Genomic DNA, 23,908 nt, shown 5'->3' on the forward strand with positions numbered 1-23,908 from the left:
ATTTAACCTACTTATTACTCACTTCTATTCATCTGAGCAGTAATTAGGTAAAATAACAAGGTTGTATGTTTCATACAGTACCTGGCAAGGTGGATGCTCATTCAATATTAGTTTCTTATCTTTAACTATTTCTAAACTGTTGCCTGAATTTAACTTGGAAAAAGGTGATATATTCTCTGAACTCTTTTCTAATTACGTTAAATCAATATACTCAGAGGTATAGAACTGAAAAATGTCCATCACATTTTTTTTGTTTTGTTTATAAATTTATTTATTTATTTTTGACTGTGTTGGATCTTTGTTGCTGCACGGGCTTTCTCTAGTTGCGGTGAGCAGGGGCTGCTCTTCGTTGCGGTGCATGGGCTTCTCATTGCCGTGGCTTCTCTTGTTGTGGAGCATGGGCTCTAGGCACGCGGGCTTCAGTACTTGTGGCACATGGGCTCAGTAGTTGTGGCTCATGGGCTTAGCTGCTCTGCGGCATGTGGGATCTTCCCGGACCAGGGCTTGAACCCATGTGCCCTGCATTGGCAGACAGATCTTAACCACTGTGCCACCAGGGAAGTCCTCTATTATGTTTTATTTCTCCCACCCTCCCTGCCCCTGCAATAATCTCCCTAAATATCCCATTCCTTTGCCGCCCCTAGCCAAGTCAGTTTTATGCTGACAAAGGTCTACCACGAACCTCTTTTAATTTTTTGTGGCTTCAACTCTTTGGATTGTTGATAACTTTATTATTTTTAATCATCTCAATGTTGACGCATAGCACAGATCACAGTGATGTCCCCAGAACAGAAAAATGAAAACATTAAATGTAAAGTCATGCTTTGTAGATACACAAATAATATAACTCAACCCCCCAAAGGACAAGTTTATAAACCTTTAAATATTTACAGGAGTGAGTATTCACAAGTTCTTTTCAATGAAATGTTTAGCCATTGTGCTTCATTGGGAATTGAAATCTTTTAAACAACACCCTAGAACAGAACAGAACCCTTCTCGTCCAGCATCCTAGAACAGAGCATCCTAGAATGCCGAATCCTCATTTTATCAAAATTCAAACTCAAACCAATTCTGTGAGGCTGTATTGTGTGGTTTCCTGCACCATGCTCTCCTGGAAAGAGCAGACAGCAGGCACACACAGTCACCAGTCTCCTGGGTCTCAGCTGAATGGCCAGAATGCATTAAATATGTCATTGTGAACATGATGAGAGTTGCCAAAGGGGAAGTATAGGATCAAGACTGCTACATGCAGTTGAGCAGGTTGTGCACTGCACAAATACACTACACCTGAGGGGGTATCACCCACATGTCAGATCTTGGTGACTTGTATAGTTCTCAGGACAATTTTCTGACAGATGGCACCAGAGTGTCCTGCTCTAATGAAATTATTGTATTACGATAATTTGCAGACAGACAGACAGAAATAGAGTATCAGGAGAAAGGATGCCTTTTTCTAATTCACAAAAAGGCACCAAATAGCTGAGCAGAGGGCCCGTGTAGGGTGCTTAGGGAGCGGAGAATAAGCCTGTTTAATTTAGTGTAGAAGCCCAGAAAGGCCTCCTGGGGAAGCGGGACAGGAAAGATTAGCAGTAGTTTAAAATTTTATTACAAACTCCTCAGAATACCCAACTTATTTCTTTTTATTGGATTTCTGGTATAATAACTAGTTTCTCAGAAAACACTTTCTCAAATTGCAGTTAGACCTGAAAGCCTCTCTGAAGTTAATTAGCAAGTGAACAAAAGTGCTTTGAAGCCAGAGCAAGAAGACAGAAAGTTGCACGCATGTCTCAGACTGCTATGCTTTTCCTTGGACAAATTTCTGTGTCTGTTTTTTAAATGTATTTGGTATTGGTAGGTTATTTGGAAGTTTGGTATTTTCCAACACGTTTTGGTGGGGAATATGTGGAGAAGTCAAAGGGTAAATGCTGCTTAATGGCTGAACAAATGAGCTGTGAAGAGCCTACATTTCTGCTCCCTGAGAATTAATTACTGCATGGATAAGAACAATAAAAAGCATTTCTTGAAGTGGTTCATCCATTTTCGATAATTTAACCACCAGCTACCTTCAGGGGCATGGAAGTAAACTCCGTTATAAAGAATAAAGTACTGGACTTCCCTGGTGGCGCAGTGGTTAAGAATCCGCCTGCCAATGCAGGGCACACGGGTTCGAGCCCTGGCCCAGGAAGATCCTACATGCTGCAGAGCAACTAAGCCCGTGTGCCACAACTACTGAGCCTGCGCTCTAGAGCCCATGAGCCACAACTTCTGAAGGCCGCGCGCCTAGAACCCGAGCTCCCCAAGAAGAGAAGCCATTGCAATGAGAAGCCCGTGCACCGCAACAAAGGGTAGCCCCCGTTCGCCGCAACTAGAGAAAGCCTTCGCGCAGCAACGAAGACCCAATGCAGCCAAAAATAAATAAATTCAAAAAAAGAATAAAGTACTTCGTTTCTTTTTAATAATGATTATAAATCACAGTGACAATGGCTAGTTGTCACTGCACTATGTATCCAACACTGCACTATGTATCCTACACCGTTCTTAAGTGTTTGTGTTTACTCAATTCTTCCCCATGACAACTTCTGAGGTAAGAACTATTTTTTTCCCCACTTCACAGATTAGGGAGCTGAGGCATATACCCATTTAAATAACTTGCCCAAGGTCGCAGAGCTTTCCAGGGGCAGAACTGAGATCTGAAGGCTGGCAGTGTGGTCTTAGAGCTTGCACTCTTCACCATTCTACTGCCCTGTAGAAGAGTATCCAGCCGAGGCTTTAGACGAAATTGAAAAACCATCCCTTAAGCTTTCTTAATTAATGGAAAAACAAACACAAGTCAACATCTAGAATTAATCATACTGCCAGCATATAACCGGCATTTTAGTCAGAATAAGCTTTTGTCCTATTATTCACTGAGGAAGCCCTTCAGTGAGAAAAAGAGCGTAAAAGTATAAGGTGATACAAGGATACAAGGGCTCTGATCCTCTTGCTCCAAAAGCTGGACCCAGGCTTGGGAATTCAGATCTGCCTATACACCAGGATCACTCCCCATTATCCACCCCCAACTGCAGGCACCAGCCAGTTATCTACCCTGTTTGAGTCTCTAGGATGCTGTGACTGCTTGTGAGCATTGCTTGAAGAACTCTAAAGGGTTTTCTGCAAAACTGTTGTCCCTTGAGATACTTCTTATAAAGGCACCTTGTGGACAATAGGTTTGGGAAAGCTGGCTTACTGCATCTGCCTCTGAAAGGCTGACAGCATGCCTGGGCCCATCCCAGGGCCTCAAGAAGTCCTCCACTAACAAAACCTGTGTCACATTTTAAATCCAATATTGCGGAAACCTGTTTGCTTACAGAATTCTTTGTTTCTTAGAACACCTATGAGACCATCAGTAAAACTAGTGCTTGAGAAATGCTGTCTCCTGGTAAGCGTGTCAGTGTAGAGCAGCAGGCCACACAGACAGAGGGAAAGGAAGAATAGAAAGGGAGATGGTTCAAGGCAGGAACGTGGGTAGAGTGCGAACTGAAATATCCACGGTGCTTACTGTAGTGTTAGTCCTAAAAAAAAAAAAAAAAAAAAAAGACAAAAAAAAAAATCTGTTCCACTGAAGTGTACAAAGGGAGGAGGAATTTTGATTATGTAAGACAAAACAGTGGGACTGACAATATTAGCAGCCTGGACGTAGTGAGATGGTGACTCACACAATTTATCCTTACTTCTGGAGAGGAGAAAAGGAACACAGTGTGTTGGTATGAATCAGGCTGCCCAAGGAGAATGAGGAAAATGGAAGAAAGTTCCTTAACTCAGACTTAAGAGCTAAAACTTTTAAAAAACTGTTCTGGACTTCAGTTTTCTTCCTTTCTTATTTTTTTTCCTTTTCAAAATTTGAAAGCCAGGAAAGAATATGCAATCTCTCATGCAACACTGCAACAGACATTATCTTTAAAAAAAAAAAAAATTCAAAGAAAGGTTTGATTTCTTTCTTGAAGCTCCCAAGAAGTAATAGGGAAAATAAAATTTCTAGCTCAGTAAAGTGTAGACACGCTTCTCCCTCATCTGTAGACATAGCCATAAGATAATGTATTTATTAAAAAATACTGTCCCTTTTGCTTCAAGTTTTCTAGAGTTTCTAGAATCTTTATAAAGAATTATAAAAGTGGTAGGGGGTTGTTCTGGGGAAAATTCTCAATCACCAGCATCCCTCACCCACCCACAGCATTGCACAGTGACCTAAATTCAGTGCAAGAGTGCTGTGAGAATATTATGTATGAGCATATATTACTGTTTGCAAAGATTGTAAAGCAGGAAACAATTTGTGTTTGAGGCTATAAGTTTACTTCTTGGAATCATTTTAAATGGGCAGAGAGGGAGGTTGCTAAAAATGTTCTAAAGTTGAAACATTAATCCAGGCTAGGAGCAGACAAAGAAAAATGATCTGTAGCATTGAGAAAAGCCCATCTCCAAGTTTGAAGGTGGGTGGACTGCTCCCTCCCCTCAGGGAGTTTGGGGAGGACAGGTCACTGTCCAAGGGGAAGGTGGTTAAACTTAAAACTTCCCGTTATTAATGAGAGTTTCGAGCAAGTCATGCCAAAATGAACAGCTTCACAGGCGTCTTCACTGAAGGTCTGTGAGGAGTATCAAGGCTGGCCCTTCATCTCTGGCAATTTCCGAATTCTCACTTCAGGTCCCAAGAGGTCTGGCTAATACTTCATTTCTGTGAGATCGCTGATCTTTATAATAAATATAGCACATCCCCCTTTCTTTGTGTTAGTTGGAATGGCTCTTTTCTTCTCATTCCCAGAAAAAAAGTTTTCCCAGGACTGGGGGACTAGAGATAAATGGAGAACTTCAGTAAAATGGCTCACACACTCAGCCCTCCCGCCCCAGGCATCTGTTTGATCTGCACGGACACTTTTGTCTTTGGATATTGCATGGAAACTGAGCATGAAGCAGAATAAGAAAAGAAACGAAAGATCAGCTCTAAACAGATACTCACTGTGAAAAATAATACAACATTTTCAGAACAATTGGGGCCTGTAGAGGTCCCAAGGTGACAATGTAACAATACCTTTTATCTATTATTTCTCAAATTTTGAGAAGAAAAAAATATCCAGAATGTCCATGTATGCAGTATGTGCGGTAGTAAATAGAAGATAAGATATCCTCAAATTGCTGATTTTACCTGAATGTTAAAAATGTCAAATGAAAAAAAAAAGAAAAAAAAGTCAAATGATTACATAAATTGTGTGCCTATTCAGAGTAGGGTGATTTTAACTGAACAATAAGATATTTTAAATTATTAAGAAGGAGAAACTACTTTCAAAATGAAATAAAATTCTCTTTGAGTATACATTATTTCAGTTTAAACTATGCTTTTTTTTAAAGGCTATCATATAATTTTTAGGAGAAATATTACAACTGGGATATGTGGGTGCACATTATGCTTGATCTAGTTGCTACCAGACAATAGCCATCAACTTGTTTCTATGTCAATGAAGATTCCAAATTCACAGAAACTTAGAAACATGCTGTTTCCATAGCAGCAGATAAAGGGTGAAACTCAAAAGATTTTATTGATTTTAACATGGCTTAAGAGAATTTGTTCTCTTTTTTAGCAGTAATTTTTGCTTTTTTTTTTAGTCTTTACCAACATCTCATATTTTCTTTTCTAAATGTATTTAGTAAGTCATAAATTTTGAAAGTAGGATAATTGTGACATTACTGTAAAATTACACATTCTTTCTTTTTTTAAATTTATTTATTTGCTTTTTTCTTTTTTTTAAGTTTTGGCTTTGTTGGGTCTTTGTTGCTGTGCGCAAGCTTTCTCCAGTTGCAGCAAGCAGAGGCTACTCTTCTTTGTGGTGCGCGGGCTTCTCTTGTTGCGGAGCACAGGCTCCAGGCGCACGGGCTTCAGTAGTTGTGGCACGCGGGCCCAAGTTGTTGTGGCTCGCAGGCTCTAGAGCGCAGGCTTAGTAGTTGTGGCGCACAGGCTTAGCTGCTCCATGGCATGTGGGATCTTCCCGGACCAGGGATCGAACCCGTGTCCCCTGCATTGGCAGGCAGATCCTTAACCACTGCACCACCAGGGAAGCCCTAAAATTACACATTCTTATAGTAACGTAGAATAACCAATATCGAATTCTCTTTTTCTTAACATCTTTATTGGAGTATAATTGCTTTACATTGTTGTGTTTGTTTCTGCTTTATCACAAAGTGAATCAGTTATACATATACATATATCCTCATATCTCTTCCCTCTTGCGTCTCCCTCCCTCCCCCCCTCCCTATCCCACCCCTCTAGGTGGTCACAAAGCACCGAGCTGATTTCCCTGTGCTATGCGGCTGCTTCCCACTAACTACCTATTTTACATTTGGTAGTTTATATATGCCCATGCCACTCTCTCACTTCGTCCCAGCTTACCCTTCCCCCTCTCCGTGTCCTTAAGTCTATTCTCTATGTCTGCATCTTTATTCCTGTCCTACCCCTAGGTTTCTCAGAACCTTTTTTTTTTCTAGATTCCATATATATGTGTTAGCATACGGTATTTGTCTGTCTCTTTCTGACTTACTTCACTCTGTATGACAGACTCTAGGTCCATCCACCTCACTACAAATAACTCAATTTTGTTTCTTTTTATAGATGAGTAATATTCCATTCCATATATGTGCCACATCTTCTTTATCCATTCATCTGTCGATGGACACTTAGGTTGCTTCCATGTCCTGGCTATTGTAAATAGTGCTACAATGAACATTGTGGTACGTGACTCTTCTTGAGTTATGGTTTTCTCAGGGTATATGCCCAGTAGTGGGATGGCTGGGCCATATGGTAGTTCTATTTTTAGTTTTTTAAGGAATCTCCATAGTGTTCTCCAGAGTGGCTGTATCAATTTCCATTCCCACCAACAGTGCAAGAAGGTTCCCTTTTCGCCACACCCTTTCCAGCATTTATTGTTTGTAGATTTTTTTGATGATGGCCATTCTGACCGGTGTGAGGTGATACCTCATTGTAGTTTTGATTTGCATTTCTCTAATAATTAGTGATGTTGAGCATCCTTTCATGTGTTTGTTGGCCATCTGTATATCTTCTTTGGAGAAATGTCTATTTAGGTCTTCTGCCCATTTTTGGATTGGGTTGTTTGTTTTTTTGATATTGAGCTGCATGAGCTGCTTGTATATTTTGGAGATTTTTCCTTTGTCTGTTGCTTCATTTGCAAATAGTTTCTCCCATTATGAGGATTGTCTTTTCGTCTTGTTTATGGTTCCTTTGTTGTGCAAAAGCTTTAAAGTTTCATTAGGTCCCATTTGTTTGTTTTTATTTCTAATTCTTAATGTAAAAGAGATGCTAAACTATGGATCAGGTATCAAGGACTCTAACTACGTGTAATGTCAGTTTAGCATATGAATTAAACATAACTTTTTATTACAAATGCTTTAAGATAATTCATTATTGATTAAAAAGCATGGTATAACATTTTCTGCTACTGTTAATTTCATTTATTAAGACTCAGACACTGGGAATCAGGCTTTTAAACATAGATGTTACAGCTATAAAATGCAAGGTTCTTTGTGGTTAGTGTGGCACCATGACAATGAATAACTGAAATTGGTAGTATAATTGTTCCAAGTTAACATGCTAAGAAAACAGGAAACGACTTTTTTCTTTTGTGCGTGTGTTGTTTAAGTTGTATTTTTTTTTGCCAACTATTTTGATCTCTTAAAATTTCTATTTGTCAAAACACAGAAAAATGGCTCACCTGTAACAGACATACAGCCTAATGGAGCAATGAGAGTAATGGGGGCAAATCCATAGGCTGCAAAGTTTCCTGTCTCTCCCACAGCCATCAGTACGCCGCCACCCCACCACAGCACGCTCTTGAAGTACGGCCTTGGGTGTTCTTGGTGCGCCAACTGAAGATGCGAATATTTCTGGAAGTACATCACGATGTAAATAAGAAAATATTTCCACCCAACCAAAACTTGCCTTGAAATTTTTGGTCCTATAAAATTGCTTCATGGCTTTTAAATTTATTTGCAGATTATTATAGAGCAATTATTATGGTTTTCTGTTTGTTCCAAGCATATTAACAGAAGTGAATCATACTGCTATAGCATTTTATAGTTTAAAGGGCCTTCTCACATATTGCTTAATTCTCATAACAACTCTGTGAAGTAAATATCATTGTTACTATCTAAAGACAGAGTGTGTGTTAAGGAGTTAAGTGACTTTTTAGTCCACCACACCAAAATACTTCTTTTAGATTGTAAGAAAAATTCAAATGCTGAAATAAAGATAATAAGTTACTAAAGAAACACCTTTGGAAAAGGGATTCAAATCTATGAGTCAAAGTTGCTACCACAATAAACATAACAGGGCAGAAAGCTCTGGTAGCAGAGGGATGGGGGAACTCATTTATATCTGGTTTGAGTATTTCTTTGTATTGGAAATGTATGAATTCCTGAAAAACTGGCCATTAAATAAAGCTCTATTTTCCTATTGATTTTATGATAACTGAACTTACTTCCTTAAGAAGTATGTACAATTCTAGATTACTTTAAAATCTTTTCTTTAAAATTTTTAAAAAAATTCAGAAGTTATTTAGAAAATAATAAAAGTACCATAAGAAAATGTAGAACATTAAAATAAATCTTGGCTTATGCCAAGATATGAACATCTTTTTAAGCGTGATACAAATTCACAGGTGCCTGGTCTGGGGTACACAATACTATTAAGAGGCTCACAAAACATTTAACTTCTTTTAAAATCAGAAGACGAAAAAAGATGGACACAGTCTAGCCTGGATTATATTTGTCTTTATATCAATGAGGTCATAAGATATACTTTCTTTAATGGAGGAGGCAGTCCAAGAAGGCAAAAGTGCCTGAGGCTCACTGAAGTCATAATGTGTCCCTGGATCAAACTACAGAGTTAGAAAAATAAGCTTCTTCTTACCTGAATATTTAGGGAAATGCTGATTACCAAGTTTCCTAAAATGGCCAGCAAAACTCCAAAAAGGTGAATCTATAAAAGAAAAATTTTTTAAATGGTACTTTAAGTAGTACTTGTAAGACATTTACCAAAAAAATTATGAAAATTTAAGTTGATATATTCATTCATTTGTTCATTAATTCAGCAAATATTTACTTAGCACCCATTTGCCAGGGTCATTTGGAATATGAATAATGGTTTTATTAGGATTAATTTTTCACTTTAGTCAAATATTATTTTTTATAACTAGTTCAGTCCTTTACTGAATTCCCTAGATATGTGCTTCATTCACTAAAATAAAGTCATCAGGTTCTGACTTTTTCCCACTAAGATGCTTCTATTTATCCTGTCTGCCAATTTCCTCAGCAACCTCTCTGATTGGGGTGTTCATTGCCTCAAGTATGGACTATATAATTATTTCTGTTCTCCCTCTCTTCTTTCTCTTAAGATATTCTGGAAGACTGCGGTATGAAAGAAAGATCATTGGCTTTGGGGTTAAAGGATGAACCTGAGATTCAGATCTGCTATTTTCTAATGGGCGACACTGAGTAAGTTATTTCAGCTCCCCAGCCTCAGTAAACAGGGGATGTTGGATAAGATGTTTCCAAAAATCCCTTTATCTCTAAACTGCTATGAACCTCACTGGAGACAGACTAAATTTTCTCACCACTCTGCTGGTCAAGAACCCACAATGTCTCTCTACAGCCAACTATATTAAATACAAAACTACTGTACCAGCTCCCCATAGTCGGTCCTCATCCTGACCATCCAATTGTCCACAGCACACTTTAATGTGCTCCCTCTACCTTGGGTACCTGGCTCCTGACTTCTCCAGTCAGATGTCATACTTTTTCTCATGTCATTCCTCTCACCCAGACAGAGTATCTTCTTTTCTCAGCCCATTTCAATCAGACCTCACCCTCCTGGCCATCGGAGCTCTACCTCCTTACGACCTTCTCAGACACCACAGCACATCTTTACTTTCTCAGACTCTAAATGGTGAACATCCCTATTTCTTCTTTTATATTGTCAGTTGTATCATTAGGCTCTATACATAGACAGCAAATTCTCTGAGGGAAGGGAATCATGTCTAAGACTTCCATTGGGTTTTCTACATCATCTACTATACAAAATGAGGGGTTTAAAAAATACTTGCTTGAGAAAGTATAGAGTGGTTTAAAACAAGAACTACAGCGTTTAAAAAATTAGTTCTGACACATTGCCCAAGATCTTTACTATAGATAGCATATGTATTATTTGATGACTTCAAAAGATGCATATTCTGTTCCTATCTAGGTACAAAGATGTAATATCTTCTAGCAGTAAAAATTAGCAATGATAGAAGGGCTCTTCCCCCTTCTTCTTCTACAGTACATAACTTCTAGCTAGCCTCAAATTCCAAGGAGTTATTTGAATTTCAAATGAACATTACAACCACAAGAACCCTTTTCAGAATGCAAAATGTCTTTGAAGTTTTAGAACTTCATTATATGTGCTGAAGTGAAATTCAGTATTTCTAAAAAATGAAGCAGAAAAGTTGAAAACCCATTTAATAGTTGACATATAATATCCATAGTCTTTAATCAGTTAAGAATTTTCTTTTCCTAATAAAAGCAGTTGGCAATAATTTTGATCACTATTCCTCATGGGGAACAATTGTATCATAATATAATGTGCTATTTCCATGCTTTCGATTTACAATTGACTGCATTTGGCAGTAATCAGGAAAATAAAAATTCAGAAGAAGTTTGGGATTGAATGGATAATTATGAAATCTTCTATAATTATAAAAGTAAATTGTTGAATAGAAATAAGTTACTTCAAAATTCTTTAAATGATTCACTGAGTAGTTCAAACACCACCAGGCCAAGTGCTTAGAAATTGGTTAGCAGGATTTCACAATGATTTCTTGGATACGACATGAAAAGCACAGGCAACAGAAGAAAAAATAGATAAGCTGGACTTTATCAAGATTAAAATCTTTTGTGCACCAAAGGACACTATTAGCAGAGTGAAAGGCAACCCACACAATGGGAGAAAATATTTGCAAATCATATATCTGATAAAGATTGATATCTAGAATATATCAAGAACCCCTACAACTCAACAACAAAAAAATAAACAATGCAACTGAAAAATGGTCAAAGAACTCAAATAGACTTTTCTTCAAAGAAGATATATAAATGGCCAATAGGCACATGAAAAGATGCTCAATAGCACTAATCATTAGGGAAATGCAAATCAAAACCACAATAAGCTACCACTTCACACCCATTAGGAGAGCTACAATTAAAAAAAAAACGAAAATAACAAGTGTTGGTAAGGATGTGGAGAAATTGAAACACTAGTTCATTGTTGGTGGGGATGTAAAATGGTACAGCTGCTGATCTCATAACATATACAAAAATTAACTCAAAATTAACCAAAAGACCTAAATGTAGGAGCCAAAACTATAAAATTCTCAGAAGAAAACATAAGGGTAGATCTTTGTGACCTTGGATTTGGCCATGGATTCCCATAGATAAGACATCAAAAGTGTAAGCAACAAAGAAAAAATAATTGGACCTCATCAATATTAAAAAACTTTCTGTTTCAAAGGACACTATCAAGGAAAGTGAAAGGATAATCCACAAAATGGGAGAAAATATTTGGAAATCATATATCTGACAAGGGACTTATACCTAGACTATATAAAGAACACTTACAACGCAATAATAAAAAGACAAATGACCCAATTAAAAATGGGCAAAGGATCTGAATAGACATTTCTCCAAAGAAGACAAATGGCTAACAAGTATATTGAAAAGATGTTCAACATCACTAGTCATCAGGGATTGCAAACCCAAACCACAGTGATATACCACTTCATACCAAATAATATAGCTATAATCAAAAAGTCAGATAATAACAAGTGTTAGTAAGGATGTAGATAAATCAGAACCCTCAAACACTGCTCATGGAAATATATAATAGTGTAACCACTTTGGAAAACAGTCTGGAAGTTCTTCAAAAACATAAGCATGGAACTTCCATTTGACTCAGCAATTCCATGCCAAGGTATATATCCAAGAGAAACGAAAACATATATCCACACAAAAACTTGTACACAAATTTACATACCAGTATTGTTCATATGACAGCTAAAGGCTGGAGGTAATGATTGTACAACTCAGTGAATTGTACAGTTTAAATGAGTGGATTATATGATATGTGAATTATATTTCAATAAGTTGTTATACAAAATTAATTTTAAAAACACAAAGCATTTACATCTTTTTTTTTTGCCCAAAGAAATAAAATGTTACAAATGTAACTAGCTCTATTTCAGTCTCTTCTTCCTCCCAGAGATGTGACTTTTTTTTCTGAAGTTGATACAAATATATTTCTTTCTTTCCTCGATTAATTTTTATTATCTATTTTGTTTACTCAGCTTTTCTTTTTTACATCTTCTTCGGTTGGACTCTTAACTCATTAGCTTTTTCTGTTTCTTTCTATCATGCAAATAGGGCTTTACATTTCCCTCTAAGTACACCCTCTGTTTTAGCTGCCCGCACAGTTTTGGCATGTACAGTTTTCATTTGCATTTAGTTCTAAATATTTTCTGATTATCTCATCATTTTTATCTGAGCCTTATATTATTCAGAGATGTGTTTTTTAATATTTCTAAATGAATGGGGTGTTGATTATCACTTTATTACTAATTTCTAATTTTACTGAGTTGTGGGCAGAAAATACACTGTGTGTATATTAACATTTGTTTTTGACCTATTATACAGTGTAAATTGGAATTTGTTTTGTGACCTGCTGGTGTAAGGTCAAGTTTATAAGTGTTCCATGTATGTTTGAAAATAAAGTATTTAAAAGTTGAGTTAATACATTTTATATATCCTTCCTATCTATCTATCTATCCATTCATCTATCTATCTCCATTAAGTCATTGTTCAAATCTTTGATATACTTACTAAATTTTGGATTGCTTTGTCTATCAATTGCCTAGGGAGCTATGTTAAAAATCTACTCAAACATGTATTTATATATCTTAAGACTATAGTCCTAGGTGTATACAGGATCAGGATTGTTTTATCTTCCCAGCTAATGGTTCCTTTTTTTAAATTTTATTTGTATTTATTTATTTACTTATGTTTATTTTTTATTTATTTTTTCTTATTAGTCATCCATTTTATACACATCAGTGTACACATGTCAATCCCAATCTCCCAGTTCATCACACCACCACCACCACCCCCCGTAATTTTTCCTTTTATCATTAGGATTTTTCTTTAAAATCTATTTTAGCTGATATTACTGTAGCTGTTTTCTTTTGATATTTGCTACTTTCCACATCACTTTAACATTTCTGCATCATATTTTAGTCAAGTCTCTTATATATAGAAAATAACTAGATTAAAAAAATCCTGAGACTTTGTGTCAGATGGGGAGGTTAGTCCATTTTGTTTATTGTGATTATAAATATATTCTCCTTTATTTCTATCTTTTTTGTGTTTGTAGTTATCTTGCTTTTTCTTTGCCTTCTAATTTCTCTTTTCCTGAATCCTGTTGAAATGATTGAGTTTTCTTTATTCTTTTCTTTCCCCTACTCTTCTGGCTAGGAAGTTACACATCTTATTTATAGTCTTTCAGTAATTACTGTTAAATGTTTTTAATTTTGAAATAATTATGGACTCACAGTAGGTTGCAAAGAAATGTCCAGGTAGGTCTATGCACTCTTCCCCCAGTCCTCCCCTTGATGTTAGCATCTTACACAACTACAATCCAACATCTGTGGTTCTCTCTATTCTCTCCACGTGGAACTCCCCTTACAAGTATGTTGGACTTTTTAATTCTTGTTTCCTAAAATAGCTCTCATATTTTCCAACTCTTTATCTCTTTGTACTGAGTTATGGATAATTTCCTCAGATCTATCTTCAAGTTTAGCTTTTCTGGCCTCCCTTTGAATTGAGTCTTTATACATGCCTATCAGTACATATATTAAACTGTACTATAATTATGTTTTACAAGTGCATTTCCCCTCTAGACTATAAACTCCTTGAGGGCAGAGCTATGACTTATCAACTCATCTTTGTAACCCTAATGACTAGTAGAGGCCTTTGGCACAGAGAAGTTGTTTATTAAATGCTACTTGAACTGAAATAGTCTCAGATTGATTATACACTGTCTAGAAATAGTAAATTTTGACCTTTGGCCCTAGGAAGGTGACAAACAGTATTTCATAATCAACTGGGGTTTGAATACAGCAAACACTCTGTTTTGTGAGAGAACAAGCTTGTCCCAGAATTCAGATTTCAACAATTAAGTGTCCACTAGTGTGCAATAGAAAGCTGCCTTCTGGGGCTTCCCTGGTGGCACAGTGGTTAAGATTCCACCTGCCAGTGCAAGGGACACGGGTTCGAGCCCTGGTCTGGGAAGATCCCACATGCCGCAGAGCAACTAAGCCTGTGTGCCACAACTGCTCAGCCTGCGCTCTAGAGCCTGTGAGCCACAACTACTGAGCTCGCCTGCTACAACTACTGAAGCCTCTGAGCCCAGAGCCCATGCTCCACAACAAGAGAAGCCACCTCAATAAGAAGCCCATGCACCGCAATGAAGAGTAGCCCCTGCTCGCCGCAACTAGAGAAAGCCCGCACGCAGCAACAAACACCCAACACAGCCAAAAATAAATAAATAAAAGAAAGTTGCCTGTTGACTTTTTTTTTTTTTTTTTTTGCTGCGTTGGGTCTGCGTGTGCGCTTTCTCTAGTTGCGGCGAGTGGGGGCTAATCTTCATTGCAGTGGCTTCTCTTGTTGCAGAGCACGGGCTCCAGGCACGTAGGCTTCAGTAGTTGCAGCATGCGGGCTCAGTAGTTGTGGCTCGAGGGCTCTAGAACACAGGCTCAGTAGTTGTGGCGCAGGCTTAGATGCTCTGCGGCATGTGGGATCTTCGCGGACCAGGGCTCGAAACCGTGTCCCCTGCATTGTCAGGCGGATTCTTAACTACTGTGCCACCAGGGAAGCCCCTGACTTTTAAAATCTAGTGCACTCATATATACTAAAAAATCAGAACTATATAGGTATAAAGCAGGTGTCAGAAACAGTTTCCTGCTAATAGGGACATACCTCATTTTCTTGTGCTTCACTTTATTGCACCTTGCAGATACTGCATTTTATACAAATTGAAGGTTTGTGGCAACCCTACATCAAGCAAGTCTATCAGCGTCATTTTTCCAACAGCATTTGCTCACTTTGTGTCTCTGTGTCACATTTTGGTAGTTCTTGCAATATTTCAAACTTTTTCATTATGACAGTATTTGTTACGGTGATCTGTGATCAGTGACCTTTGCCGGTACTATTGCAAAAAGATTATGACACATTGAAGGCTCAGATGATGGTTAGCATTTCTTAGCAATAGAGTGTCTTTTAATCAATATACATTGTTTTTTTAGACATGATGCAATATGCAATATAATTGCACATTTAACAGACTACTGTAAGTGTAAATGTAACTTTTACATGCACTGGGAAACCAAAATATTCATGTGACTCACTTTGTTGTGATACTTGCTTTATTGCGGTGGTCTGGAACTGAACGTGCAATATCTCGGAAGTACGCCAGTACGCGTTATAAACTGGTATATCTTATTCTTTGTTTTTCTGAAAATTTACCTAACTATCCAAGGTTAATTGAATGCTCATTAAATTCATTTGACACATACCTGTAAAGAGTAGTAATTCAGTAAATCCTCATTAATGTCCCGAATTGCTGGGGAGGGAAGGTTCAAATTTGCAATGTTTCTTAAAAAAGGTGGTTTAATTACCTTCAAGGACACAGAGTGACTGAGGCAAGCATTACTAAATGCTGTTTCCAGTTAGAGGCTCTGGTAAATGTGCTTTAATGACTACAAGATCCTCACCTGCAATCAGAAGTGTCATTTGCATACAGTGAGCAGCCCTTATAAACTTGCCATTTAAATTAAAGATATCTAGTTTACTTCATTACTTTATTCAGAGTGTTATCTGACTTCTAGCATATTAGAATTAGTGGAAACTCAGAGCTTCTCTCTCCCCCGCCCTCTTATTCCCCCCCTCCCTGTTGATCTGGAGACTGGTGGTCAGGAAAGAGAACAGAGGGCCAGAGAAGGAAAGTGACTTGTGCAAAGTCACAGAGCTAGATAGACACCAGGCAAATTCTGGCCCCAAGGCACCCAGCTCATGTCTGAATCACCATTTCTTCACAGACTGCAATACGTAACCATCTGGCTAGTCTACGCCAATTTACGACAGTTTTAAAATTAGCAGGATCTGTTTCTTTTTCTCAGTGCAAATAAAATAAAGCAAAGATAATAGTTAGAAGGAAAGGTTGCTCCACATCTTAACAGTGCAGCTAGAAGTACAGACCAGAGACACAGAAAGATGGCCTTAATTTTTGCCGTGCTCACTCCTGTCAGTACTGTAGCTCAATTTCTGGCTTTTCCAGGATGGCTTGACAAATAGATGGTGGGAGCCACAGCAAACAATTTATGGAGAATGAGGTTCAAAATATCAGCACTAATGAGTACTAAGGATGTTTTTGTTTTATTTGGAATAACAATCTTATCTCCTACTTTTTGGTGCCAGAATGTTCTTTAGACATTTCACATAAAGTTATTGACCTATAATCCATGGGTGGGGCAGTTTGGCCAGATGGCAATGGGATACGATAACAGGGATGTGTGGAATTGGTCACAGTCTATCCCAGTTCTGGCTTAGAACTCAACCATATTCCAGGCTCTGCCTTCAAAACATAAATCTGGAATCAGACCCAGTGGAGCTAGCACATGGTTCAAAAGAACCATAGATTCAGAGCTAGTCTTGAACACTGTAATAGTCATATTCAACTCACAACTAGAATAATGCTACCTCCTGTTCCAGGCAGTAAAATATCCCTGAACATGGATGTGAGCGATCCAGTTTCGAATACCAGAAATACCATAGGTTAAGTGATTTAGGTCAACTAATCACTGCAGGAATGATCCTAAGAGCCTGAACCTGAAAGGGAATTATATACCTGAGAAATGAACATTCAGGTCACTTCATCTCACAGGAAACTCTTAGGAATGAGCTGGGGTTGTTTTTTATTTGCACCTAGTAAACAGGTAGACACAAATCTACTTCCAGAAAGTTGGGAGGGGATAGGAGGACATCAAGAATCTTGGCGATACATCCTTCAGTTTCTAGGAGTGAAGACTCATAATGTGTGCAACTTACTTTCAAATGATACATGACAATATAAAATAAAAAACATATGTAAAATTGTATATGCTTAGAAAATTCATGCAAAGAAACTTAAAACATTGTTAACAAGGGGGGGTGGGAGAGGTTAGGGGTGGGAGTTTGGGATTAGCAGATGCAAACCAGTATATGTAGAATAGATAAATAGCAAGGTTCTACTGTATAGCACTAGGACCTTGGGGAAATATACTCAATATCCTGTGATAAACCATGATGGAAGAGACTATGAAAAAGAATGTATATATATGTATAACTGAGTCACTTTGCTGTACAGCAGTAATTAACACTACATTGTAATTCAACTATACTTCAATAAAAAATAAATTAAAAAAAACAAAAAAAAACAGAGGGAGAGAGAGAGAGAGAACAAATATTTCACAATGTTAACAACTGGTGAATCTCCACGTGAAGGACATATGGCGTTTACTGTATTATTCTTCTTGATTATCTATAGGTTGGAAAATTTTCAAATTAAGAAGTTAAAAAATTCTGCTTTATAGACTCAATGAAATTAAAGAGAATATGGATTCATTGAAAAAGAGTTAAAAGAGGAGATGATAACAAGGAAAGAAATAAAAGCAAGAAATAAAAAGGAAGCTGGCTGAACCAAGAAAAGAGATTAAGTAGAAAAATAAAACCACTGTACAGCTGAAAACCACAGGTAGACACTGCTTGGGAAAAACACAGAAGGTGGAGGAAAAGGACATGAAATGGAAGTGATCAGAGAGAAGATGGTAGATACGGGAGACAGACAACTCGAAGCCCACACCAGAAGCTATTCACTCAGTCATGCACCCATTTGGTATTTATTTAGTAACTGCTAAATATTAGGTCCTATTTCAGGAACTAAGGATGCAAAGTATCCTCGATAAGCTCAGAAGAGGTAGAAAAAGCGACCAATAACAGACTATCACCTGTGACATCTATAATAGAGGTATGTTCTGTAGAACCCATGGGAACAGAAGGGACAAAGTACAAATCTGCCTAGGTTGGAGAGTATGTTAGCTTCCTGTGACTGCTGTAACAAATTAGCACAAACCTGGTGGCTTAAAACAACAGAAATTTATTCTCTCACAGTTCTGGAGCCCAGAAGCCCAAAATCAATTTCACTGGGGTGAAATCAAGATGGCAGGGCCCACATACCAAGAAGTTCAGTTGCTAGTTCATAGGGTATGCATATGTCTGGGTTTTATAATTACTCACAAAGATTTTTCCAAAATGTTATATAGTAGTAAATAACATTTCCAGGTGCCTCTCTCCCCCTCCAACACTTGGTATCTTGTATTGTAATTTTTTTTAAGTTTAGCTATTCTGGAGAACCTCACATCTCATTACGGTTTAAATTCCATTTTTATAATGACGAATGATGTTGAACCTTCAGATAATCTTATAAACCACTTGGCTCTCTTGTTTCATTAAATGTTTTTCCAGACTGTCCAATTTTTAATTTATGGTGGCAGTCTTTTTGTACTTGATGTGTAAGAGTACTTTATCCCCAATATGATTTCTTTTTGAATATATGCATTCCATACAACTTTTCTCACTCTGTGTCTTGTCTCTTTTTGCATAGAAACTTTTAAGCAATAAACGGACTTAAATATACTCTATTGATGAAGTAAACTTATTGATCCTTAACTTTATGTGTGGTACCCTTTATATCTGGGTTAAAAGGTCATGAGAAAACTTCCTACATTTTTTTCTAGAAGGCTTACTTTAAAATAACATTTTGCATATAGGTGCACAGACTGGAACATGTTTGCCTATGCTGTGATATAAGGCTCTTCTGCTGTTTCCAACTTACTGTTTACCTAATCTGTTTAGTTATTAATTTCAGTCATTAAAATTTTTATTTCAAGGATTAAAGAAAAAAAAATGGCAGGGCCACACTCTCTCTAGAGGCTTTAAGGGAGAATCCATTCCTTGCCTCCCCCAGTTTCTGGTGGCTGCTGACATATCCTTGGATTATGGTTATATCACTCTAATCTCTGTCTCTGTGGCCACATTGCCTTCCTCTTCCATATGAAATCTCCCTGGGTCTTCCTCTTATAAAAAGATACATGTGATGGCATTTAGGGTCCATCCAGATAATCCAGGATAATCATCCCTCCTCAAGATCTTTAACTTAATCACATCTGCACGACTCCAGTATAGCTGGACTGGAGAGGCAGGCAGGAGCCTTTTCATGCCATGGATCTGCTGGTGGTGCTACAACACGCAGGACTCTAAACCAGAGAATGTTAGATCCAGCCGTGACTTTTAGAAGACTCATCCTGGCTACAGTATGGAGGATGGACTAGGAGGGAGCAAGACAGGGAACAGGAAAACCAATTAGGAGACACTTCGGGATCTCAGAGAAGAAGTAGGGGAAATGTGGAGAGTTAATTACAACAGGGCCATAGAGGACCAATATTCATATTCATCGCAGCAAACATTGGAGGCAACCTGAAATATGAAATGCTTTTTAGATTACTGAATGGGTTGGACTATTCTTACCACTAATCTCCTTTGCCCTTGTAGATAATTGCATTGTCTGCAATACTAACCCAAACTAAGTTAAAACTATAATCCCATACGTGAAAAAAGAAGAAAGAAAAAATTTCAGTCAGGAACAGATTTTTAATTTGTTATCTTGGTTTTTGTATGTTATACGGTTATTGCCTTTCTATCCTGAGAAACTCTCATGACACTGGATCCAAATCTGGTGATTTAGAGCCAACAGAAAAGGTCAGGGTTACATACCACAGTGTATCGTTGCCGTTCCACAAGCTGTCCCATGCCAATTTTTAATCAGCCTTAAAACCTAGGCAGAAAAGCCCAACATATTGCCTTTCCATACAATTAAGCACTATTACATTTTGTCTTTTACTCGGGAACACATTTACTTACATAACTGTACATTCATTATTTTAAAAAACTGAACTCCATTAAGGATAAGCCTTACTAAGCTTACTAAGAAGCCACCATGTTTTTTTGCTTTTGAGAAATTTAAGTTGCAGCAGAACAAATTTATGGGCAAACTTTAATAAGACATCCTTGGGGGGCTTTTAACACTTTGTTAAAAGGAGAGCAACAATAGTCAAGGAAGGTGTGATATCACTTAAGGAAATCTTAAACTTGGTTCTATTACAAAACAAATCAACCCCGTTTAACATTGGAAAGGCGAATCTTTGAAACAAGGACAGACATGCTGAACACAAAGAATGCTATTGTTTGCATCCAGATCAAGATGAGGTCCCATTACTTTCAAATTTTTCAAGAACATATTCATACTAATAATTTAAAAAATCTGTCATCTTTTGTTTCCAAAGAAGCAGGACTGCAGGCTGTCTTTTGCAGGGCCAGCCCAGGGTTTACGAGAAGCTTCCTACCCTAAAGTTGGAAACTTGGGAGCTCACTGAATGACAGCTCTTTCCCCAACACCTGCTTAGGTTTCAAGAGTACATGTCTGTTTTGAGAGCAATGCCTGCCTTGAACTCTGGCTGTATTTTGCCAGCTCCATCCTCCTGGAGACTAAACTCTATTGTCTATGTCAGGCCCCAGCCACTGGGTGAGTTTGTGCCTCAATGTGGGGGAGGGATCATGACATTGCCACTCACTGACACGCATCTGCCAGGCCACCCACCAGACCAGATCTTTCTGACATCAAGGCAGGAATCAAGTTCAAATTTTCTCCTCTGGGACACTGTGACTTGGACTCTTCATTGCCTCTAAAGGGTCAGTCCTCATAGCCAAGATAATTTCCCCCATTCCTGGCAAAATTCTCACATCCCACTGGTCCAGCAGGCAGGTTCCAAGATACTTTATGATCATCCCACATATGATACCCATAGGACTCATTGATGGTGACTGTGATTTGGGTCTGCAAGTATAGTTCAAAAGACTAATAAAATGCTGTACATGTAATTCAAAATTATTCTCTATTTTATGGCTGTGGCAGCTGCTTGTAACATGAGGTCTGCTCGTACCTTGTTCACAAACAATCACTCATTTCTCCACTGCTGTGACTCAGGCAGCCATATCCAAAGGTACATCACACTATTTCCTCTTCTGCTTTGGCTCTCTTTATTTACAATTACATAACTGTACTATGTTAGTCCTGGAAGCACAATGGAAGCAATCCATCAGATTATATAAGCAAGGGTAGCTTCACACCAGTCCTTCAAGTGTTGTTTTTCAAGTATTTCAAAAGCAGTCTCTCTCTCTGTCTCTCTATCTCACTTTCACACATACACATTGTACATTGTGTAATGTACACGTGATATAATTTATGTATATCACACACATATGTATGGCTACAGTCTGAGGACACAGTCCATGTTTTCCGATTGCTTTGATATCACTACCCAACACCGTTCTGGTGAGAATGACGCTCCGCTTGTGATTTTTATTGCGTGGAATGTTGGTTGCATTTTGGGCCCTCACTGTCGATTAGCTGATCAAGAGTACTGTGGGCTGTGACGAGAGGGAACATAGTGCTGCTGTCTCCCAAACAGCCCCAGAACAGCCAGAGCCCTGCAAGTCCAAAGGCTGAAGAAGACAGAAAGAGCCCCCAGGATTCACGGGATTCTCCTCAAGCTTGAATGACATACCAGCAATGCTGACATGGCTTCTAGGACTCCATACAACATTGCACTCACATACCACACTATTCCACCTAAATCCACTAAGCTTTTAGGAGATCCCTACCGACTGAAGAGAAGATTGCTGATGGTAAAGAAATCGCTAAGCAGGTAGAGGCAAGATTGAGACGAAGCAAGGAACACTGCCTTTGCCAGTGGATACCCACCTTGTCCAGGCAGACTAAAGCCGATGTATTTTCAGTGTTGGAGAAAGTCAAGCTTTTTCCTTCCTGGAAGTGAAAGGGAGAATGTAGGCTGGAGGGTGAGCCTGCAAAAAGTGGAAACAAAAGCCCTGAGGAACAGAAGTTGAAGAGGAGAGTGAGAACCCGAGCATTTGCCATGCTGTTGGAGCCTGTGGATCAAGGCTGGTGTGGACCCAGAGTTCTTCCGGCCTTCCACGTCATCCAGACTGATGAATTTCCTCTATTACTTAAGCCAGTTAATGTTAGCTTTCCTGTGACTCGAAAACCAAAGCCTCTTAACTTACAAAGCATTCTTGGTAGGGAAGCCAAGTTCAAAAGCCAGAAGAGAGATGGACTCCCGTTGCAAGCTAAAGAAGTCAGGCCAGGGGTCCAAGTTACCGAAAGGAGAAAATTTGAGAGGTGCCGAGAAGGTGAGGGGGTGGCTTAGGAAACAAGAGCTGGGGCTGTTGGCAGGCCTCAAGACGACCTGCCATGGCCAGGGTGGGTCTCTGAAGGAGTCAGGCCAGGACAAATGCAATATTTGGTGGTGTGGAGCTCATGACTAAACATGTGCTAGCCTGTGTTTACACGAGCCTGTAATTTACTCCGTGTCTCCCGACAGGTGCCAAAGATGATAGGAGACCATGCTGGGAGTGACCAAGGGCCAGGCAAGTGACAAGGTGAAGCAAATGTACAGGTATGCACATGCTGAGAATTATGTGGAGGGGAAGTGGAGTGTTATCTGCCAGCCTCCAGGCAATTAGGACACTCTGGTGGACCAGGACAGACCGGCAAAGAGCTCTGACTTTATGTAAAATGTAATTCTGTTGGACAGAACAGGTGGGGTAGGTTAGAAAAGGTGTAAACTGAATAGAGGAACGTTGGACCTTCAGAAAACAAAAACCAAAAAACACTCAAGCTAAAATAAATAGCATTTAAGCCTTAACGCTAACACTGCATGAGCTTTCCCAAGCTGGGGTGCTGGTCCTGCTGGGTGGTTAAACTATAGTCAATGTCTGAAGACATCATCACACTACTACCACCCAAACCTGTCAGCTGTTCCCAGGGCTACACACCCATCCACCCCAACCCTGAATTCTGGAAAGTGGCATCAGACATGGGAGGAATCTTCGCCTTAGTACTTCAAGATAACAAGTGTTCCAATTAGGAAATTACTGCCATCAGGAAGTGTTCTGTAATGTGAATGTGTTTTGAGAGTGAAGGGGGGGGGCAAACATCAAAGGGAGAGAGGAAGGCACTGGATGTAGAGAAATCCGTGGTTTTAGATGAAAGAAAACAGAATTCCATCACATAACTGACATGATGTCTCTTATTTCCATTTGTAAAAAGTGCAATAATTATTAATTATTAGAAATATGTATTTTATGACATTTCCTATAATATAGGTTGACTGTAATACTTCTAATAATAGCTAGTGTTTATTGAGTGCTTTCTATGTGTCTGGAACTGCTAACGATTTGATATACATTATCTTAGTTTATTCCTACATCAACCTTATAAGGTATGTAGTGTTATTATTATTACCACTTCAATAGAGAAAGCCAAGATTTGGAGAAACTAAGAAAATTGCCAACGCACCTAGTAAAGAGGCTGAGCTTTTTAAACCACACTATCCTTGAACAAAAAGGATAGCTTAGGGGAATGTCATCCTTTCCATGGTAAACTCTCAAATGTCAATTTGAACAATCACCAACATTTTAAAAAGAAGTTTAAAAAATTCTCCTAAGGAAACAAAATGAATATGGCATACCATTTCCCACACCATCTGGGTAAAACATGCAAGTTGAACAGTCATAGCAATCCTAATATTTTTTAACATTTTAAAACTGTAGAATATAA

General features: G+C 38.4%; 1 protein-coding gene across 2 annotated transcripts in view; it reads right to left on the minus strand.

Moving 5' to 3' along the window:
• NIPAL2 (NIPA like domain containing 2) overlaps positions 1-23,908 on the minus strand; it is a 71,998-nt gene that overhangs the window by 42,435 nt on the left and 5,655 nt on the right. For both annotated transcript variants that reach the window (XM_081258762.1, XM_081258761.1), the window contains exons 2-3: positions 8,948-9,016; positions 7,752-7,923 (exon numbers count right to left, since the gene is read on the minus strand). In XM_081258762.1, coding sequence (XP_081114888.1) covers positions 7,752-7,923; positions 8,948-9,016 — 241 coding nt within the window. The remainder of the gene's footprint in view (positions 1-7,751; positions 7,924-8,947; positions 9,017-23,908) is intronic.

Source organism: Mesoplodon bidens (genome assembly GCF_964165515.1).
Source record: "Mesoplodon bidens genome assembly, chromosome: 16".
NCBI classification, from domain to species: Eukaryota; Metazoa; Chordata; class Mammalia; order Artiodactyla; family Ziphiidae; genus Mesoplodon; species Mesoplodon bidens.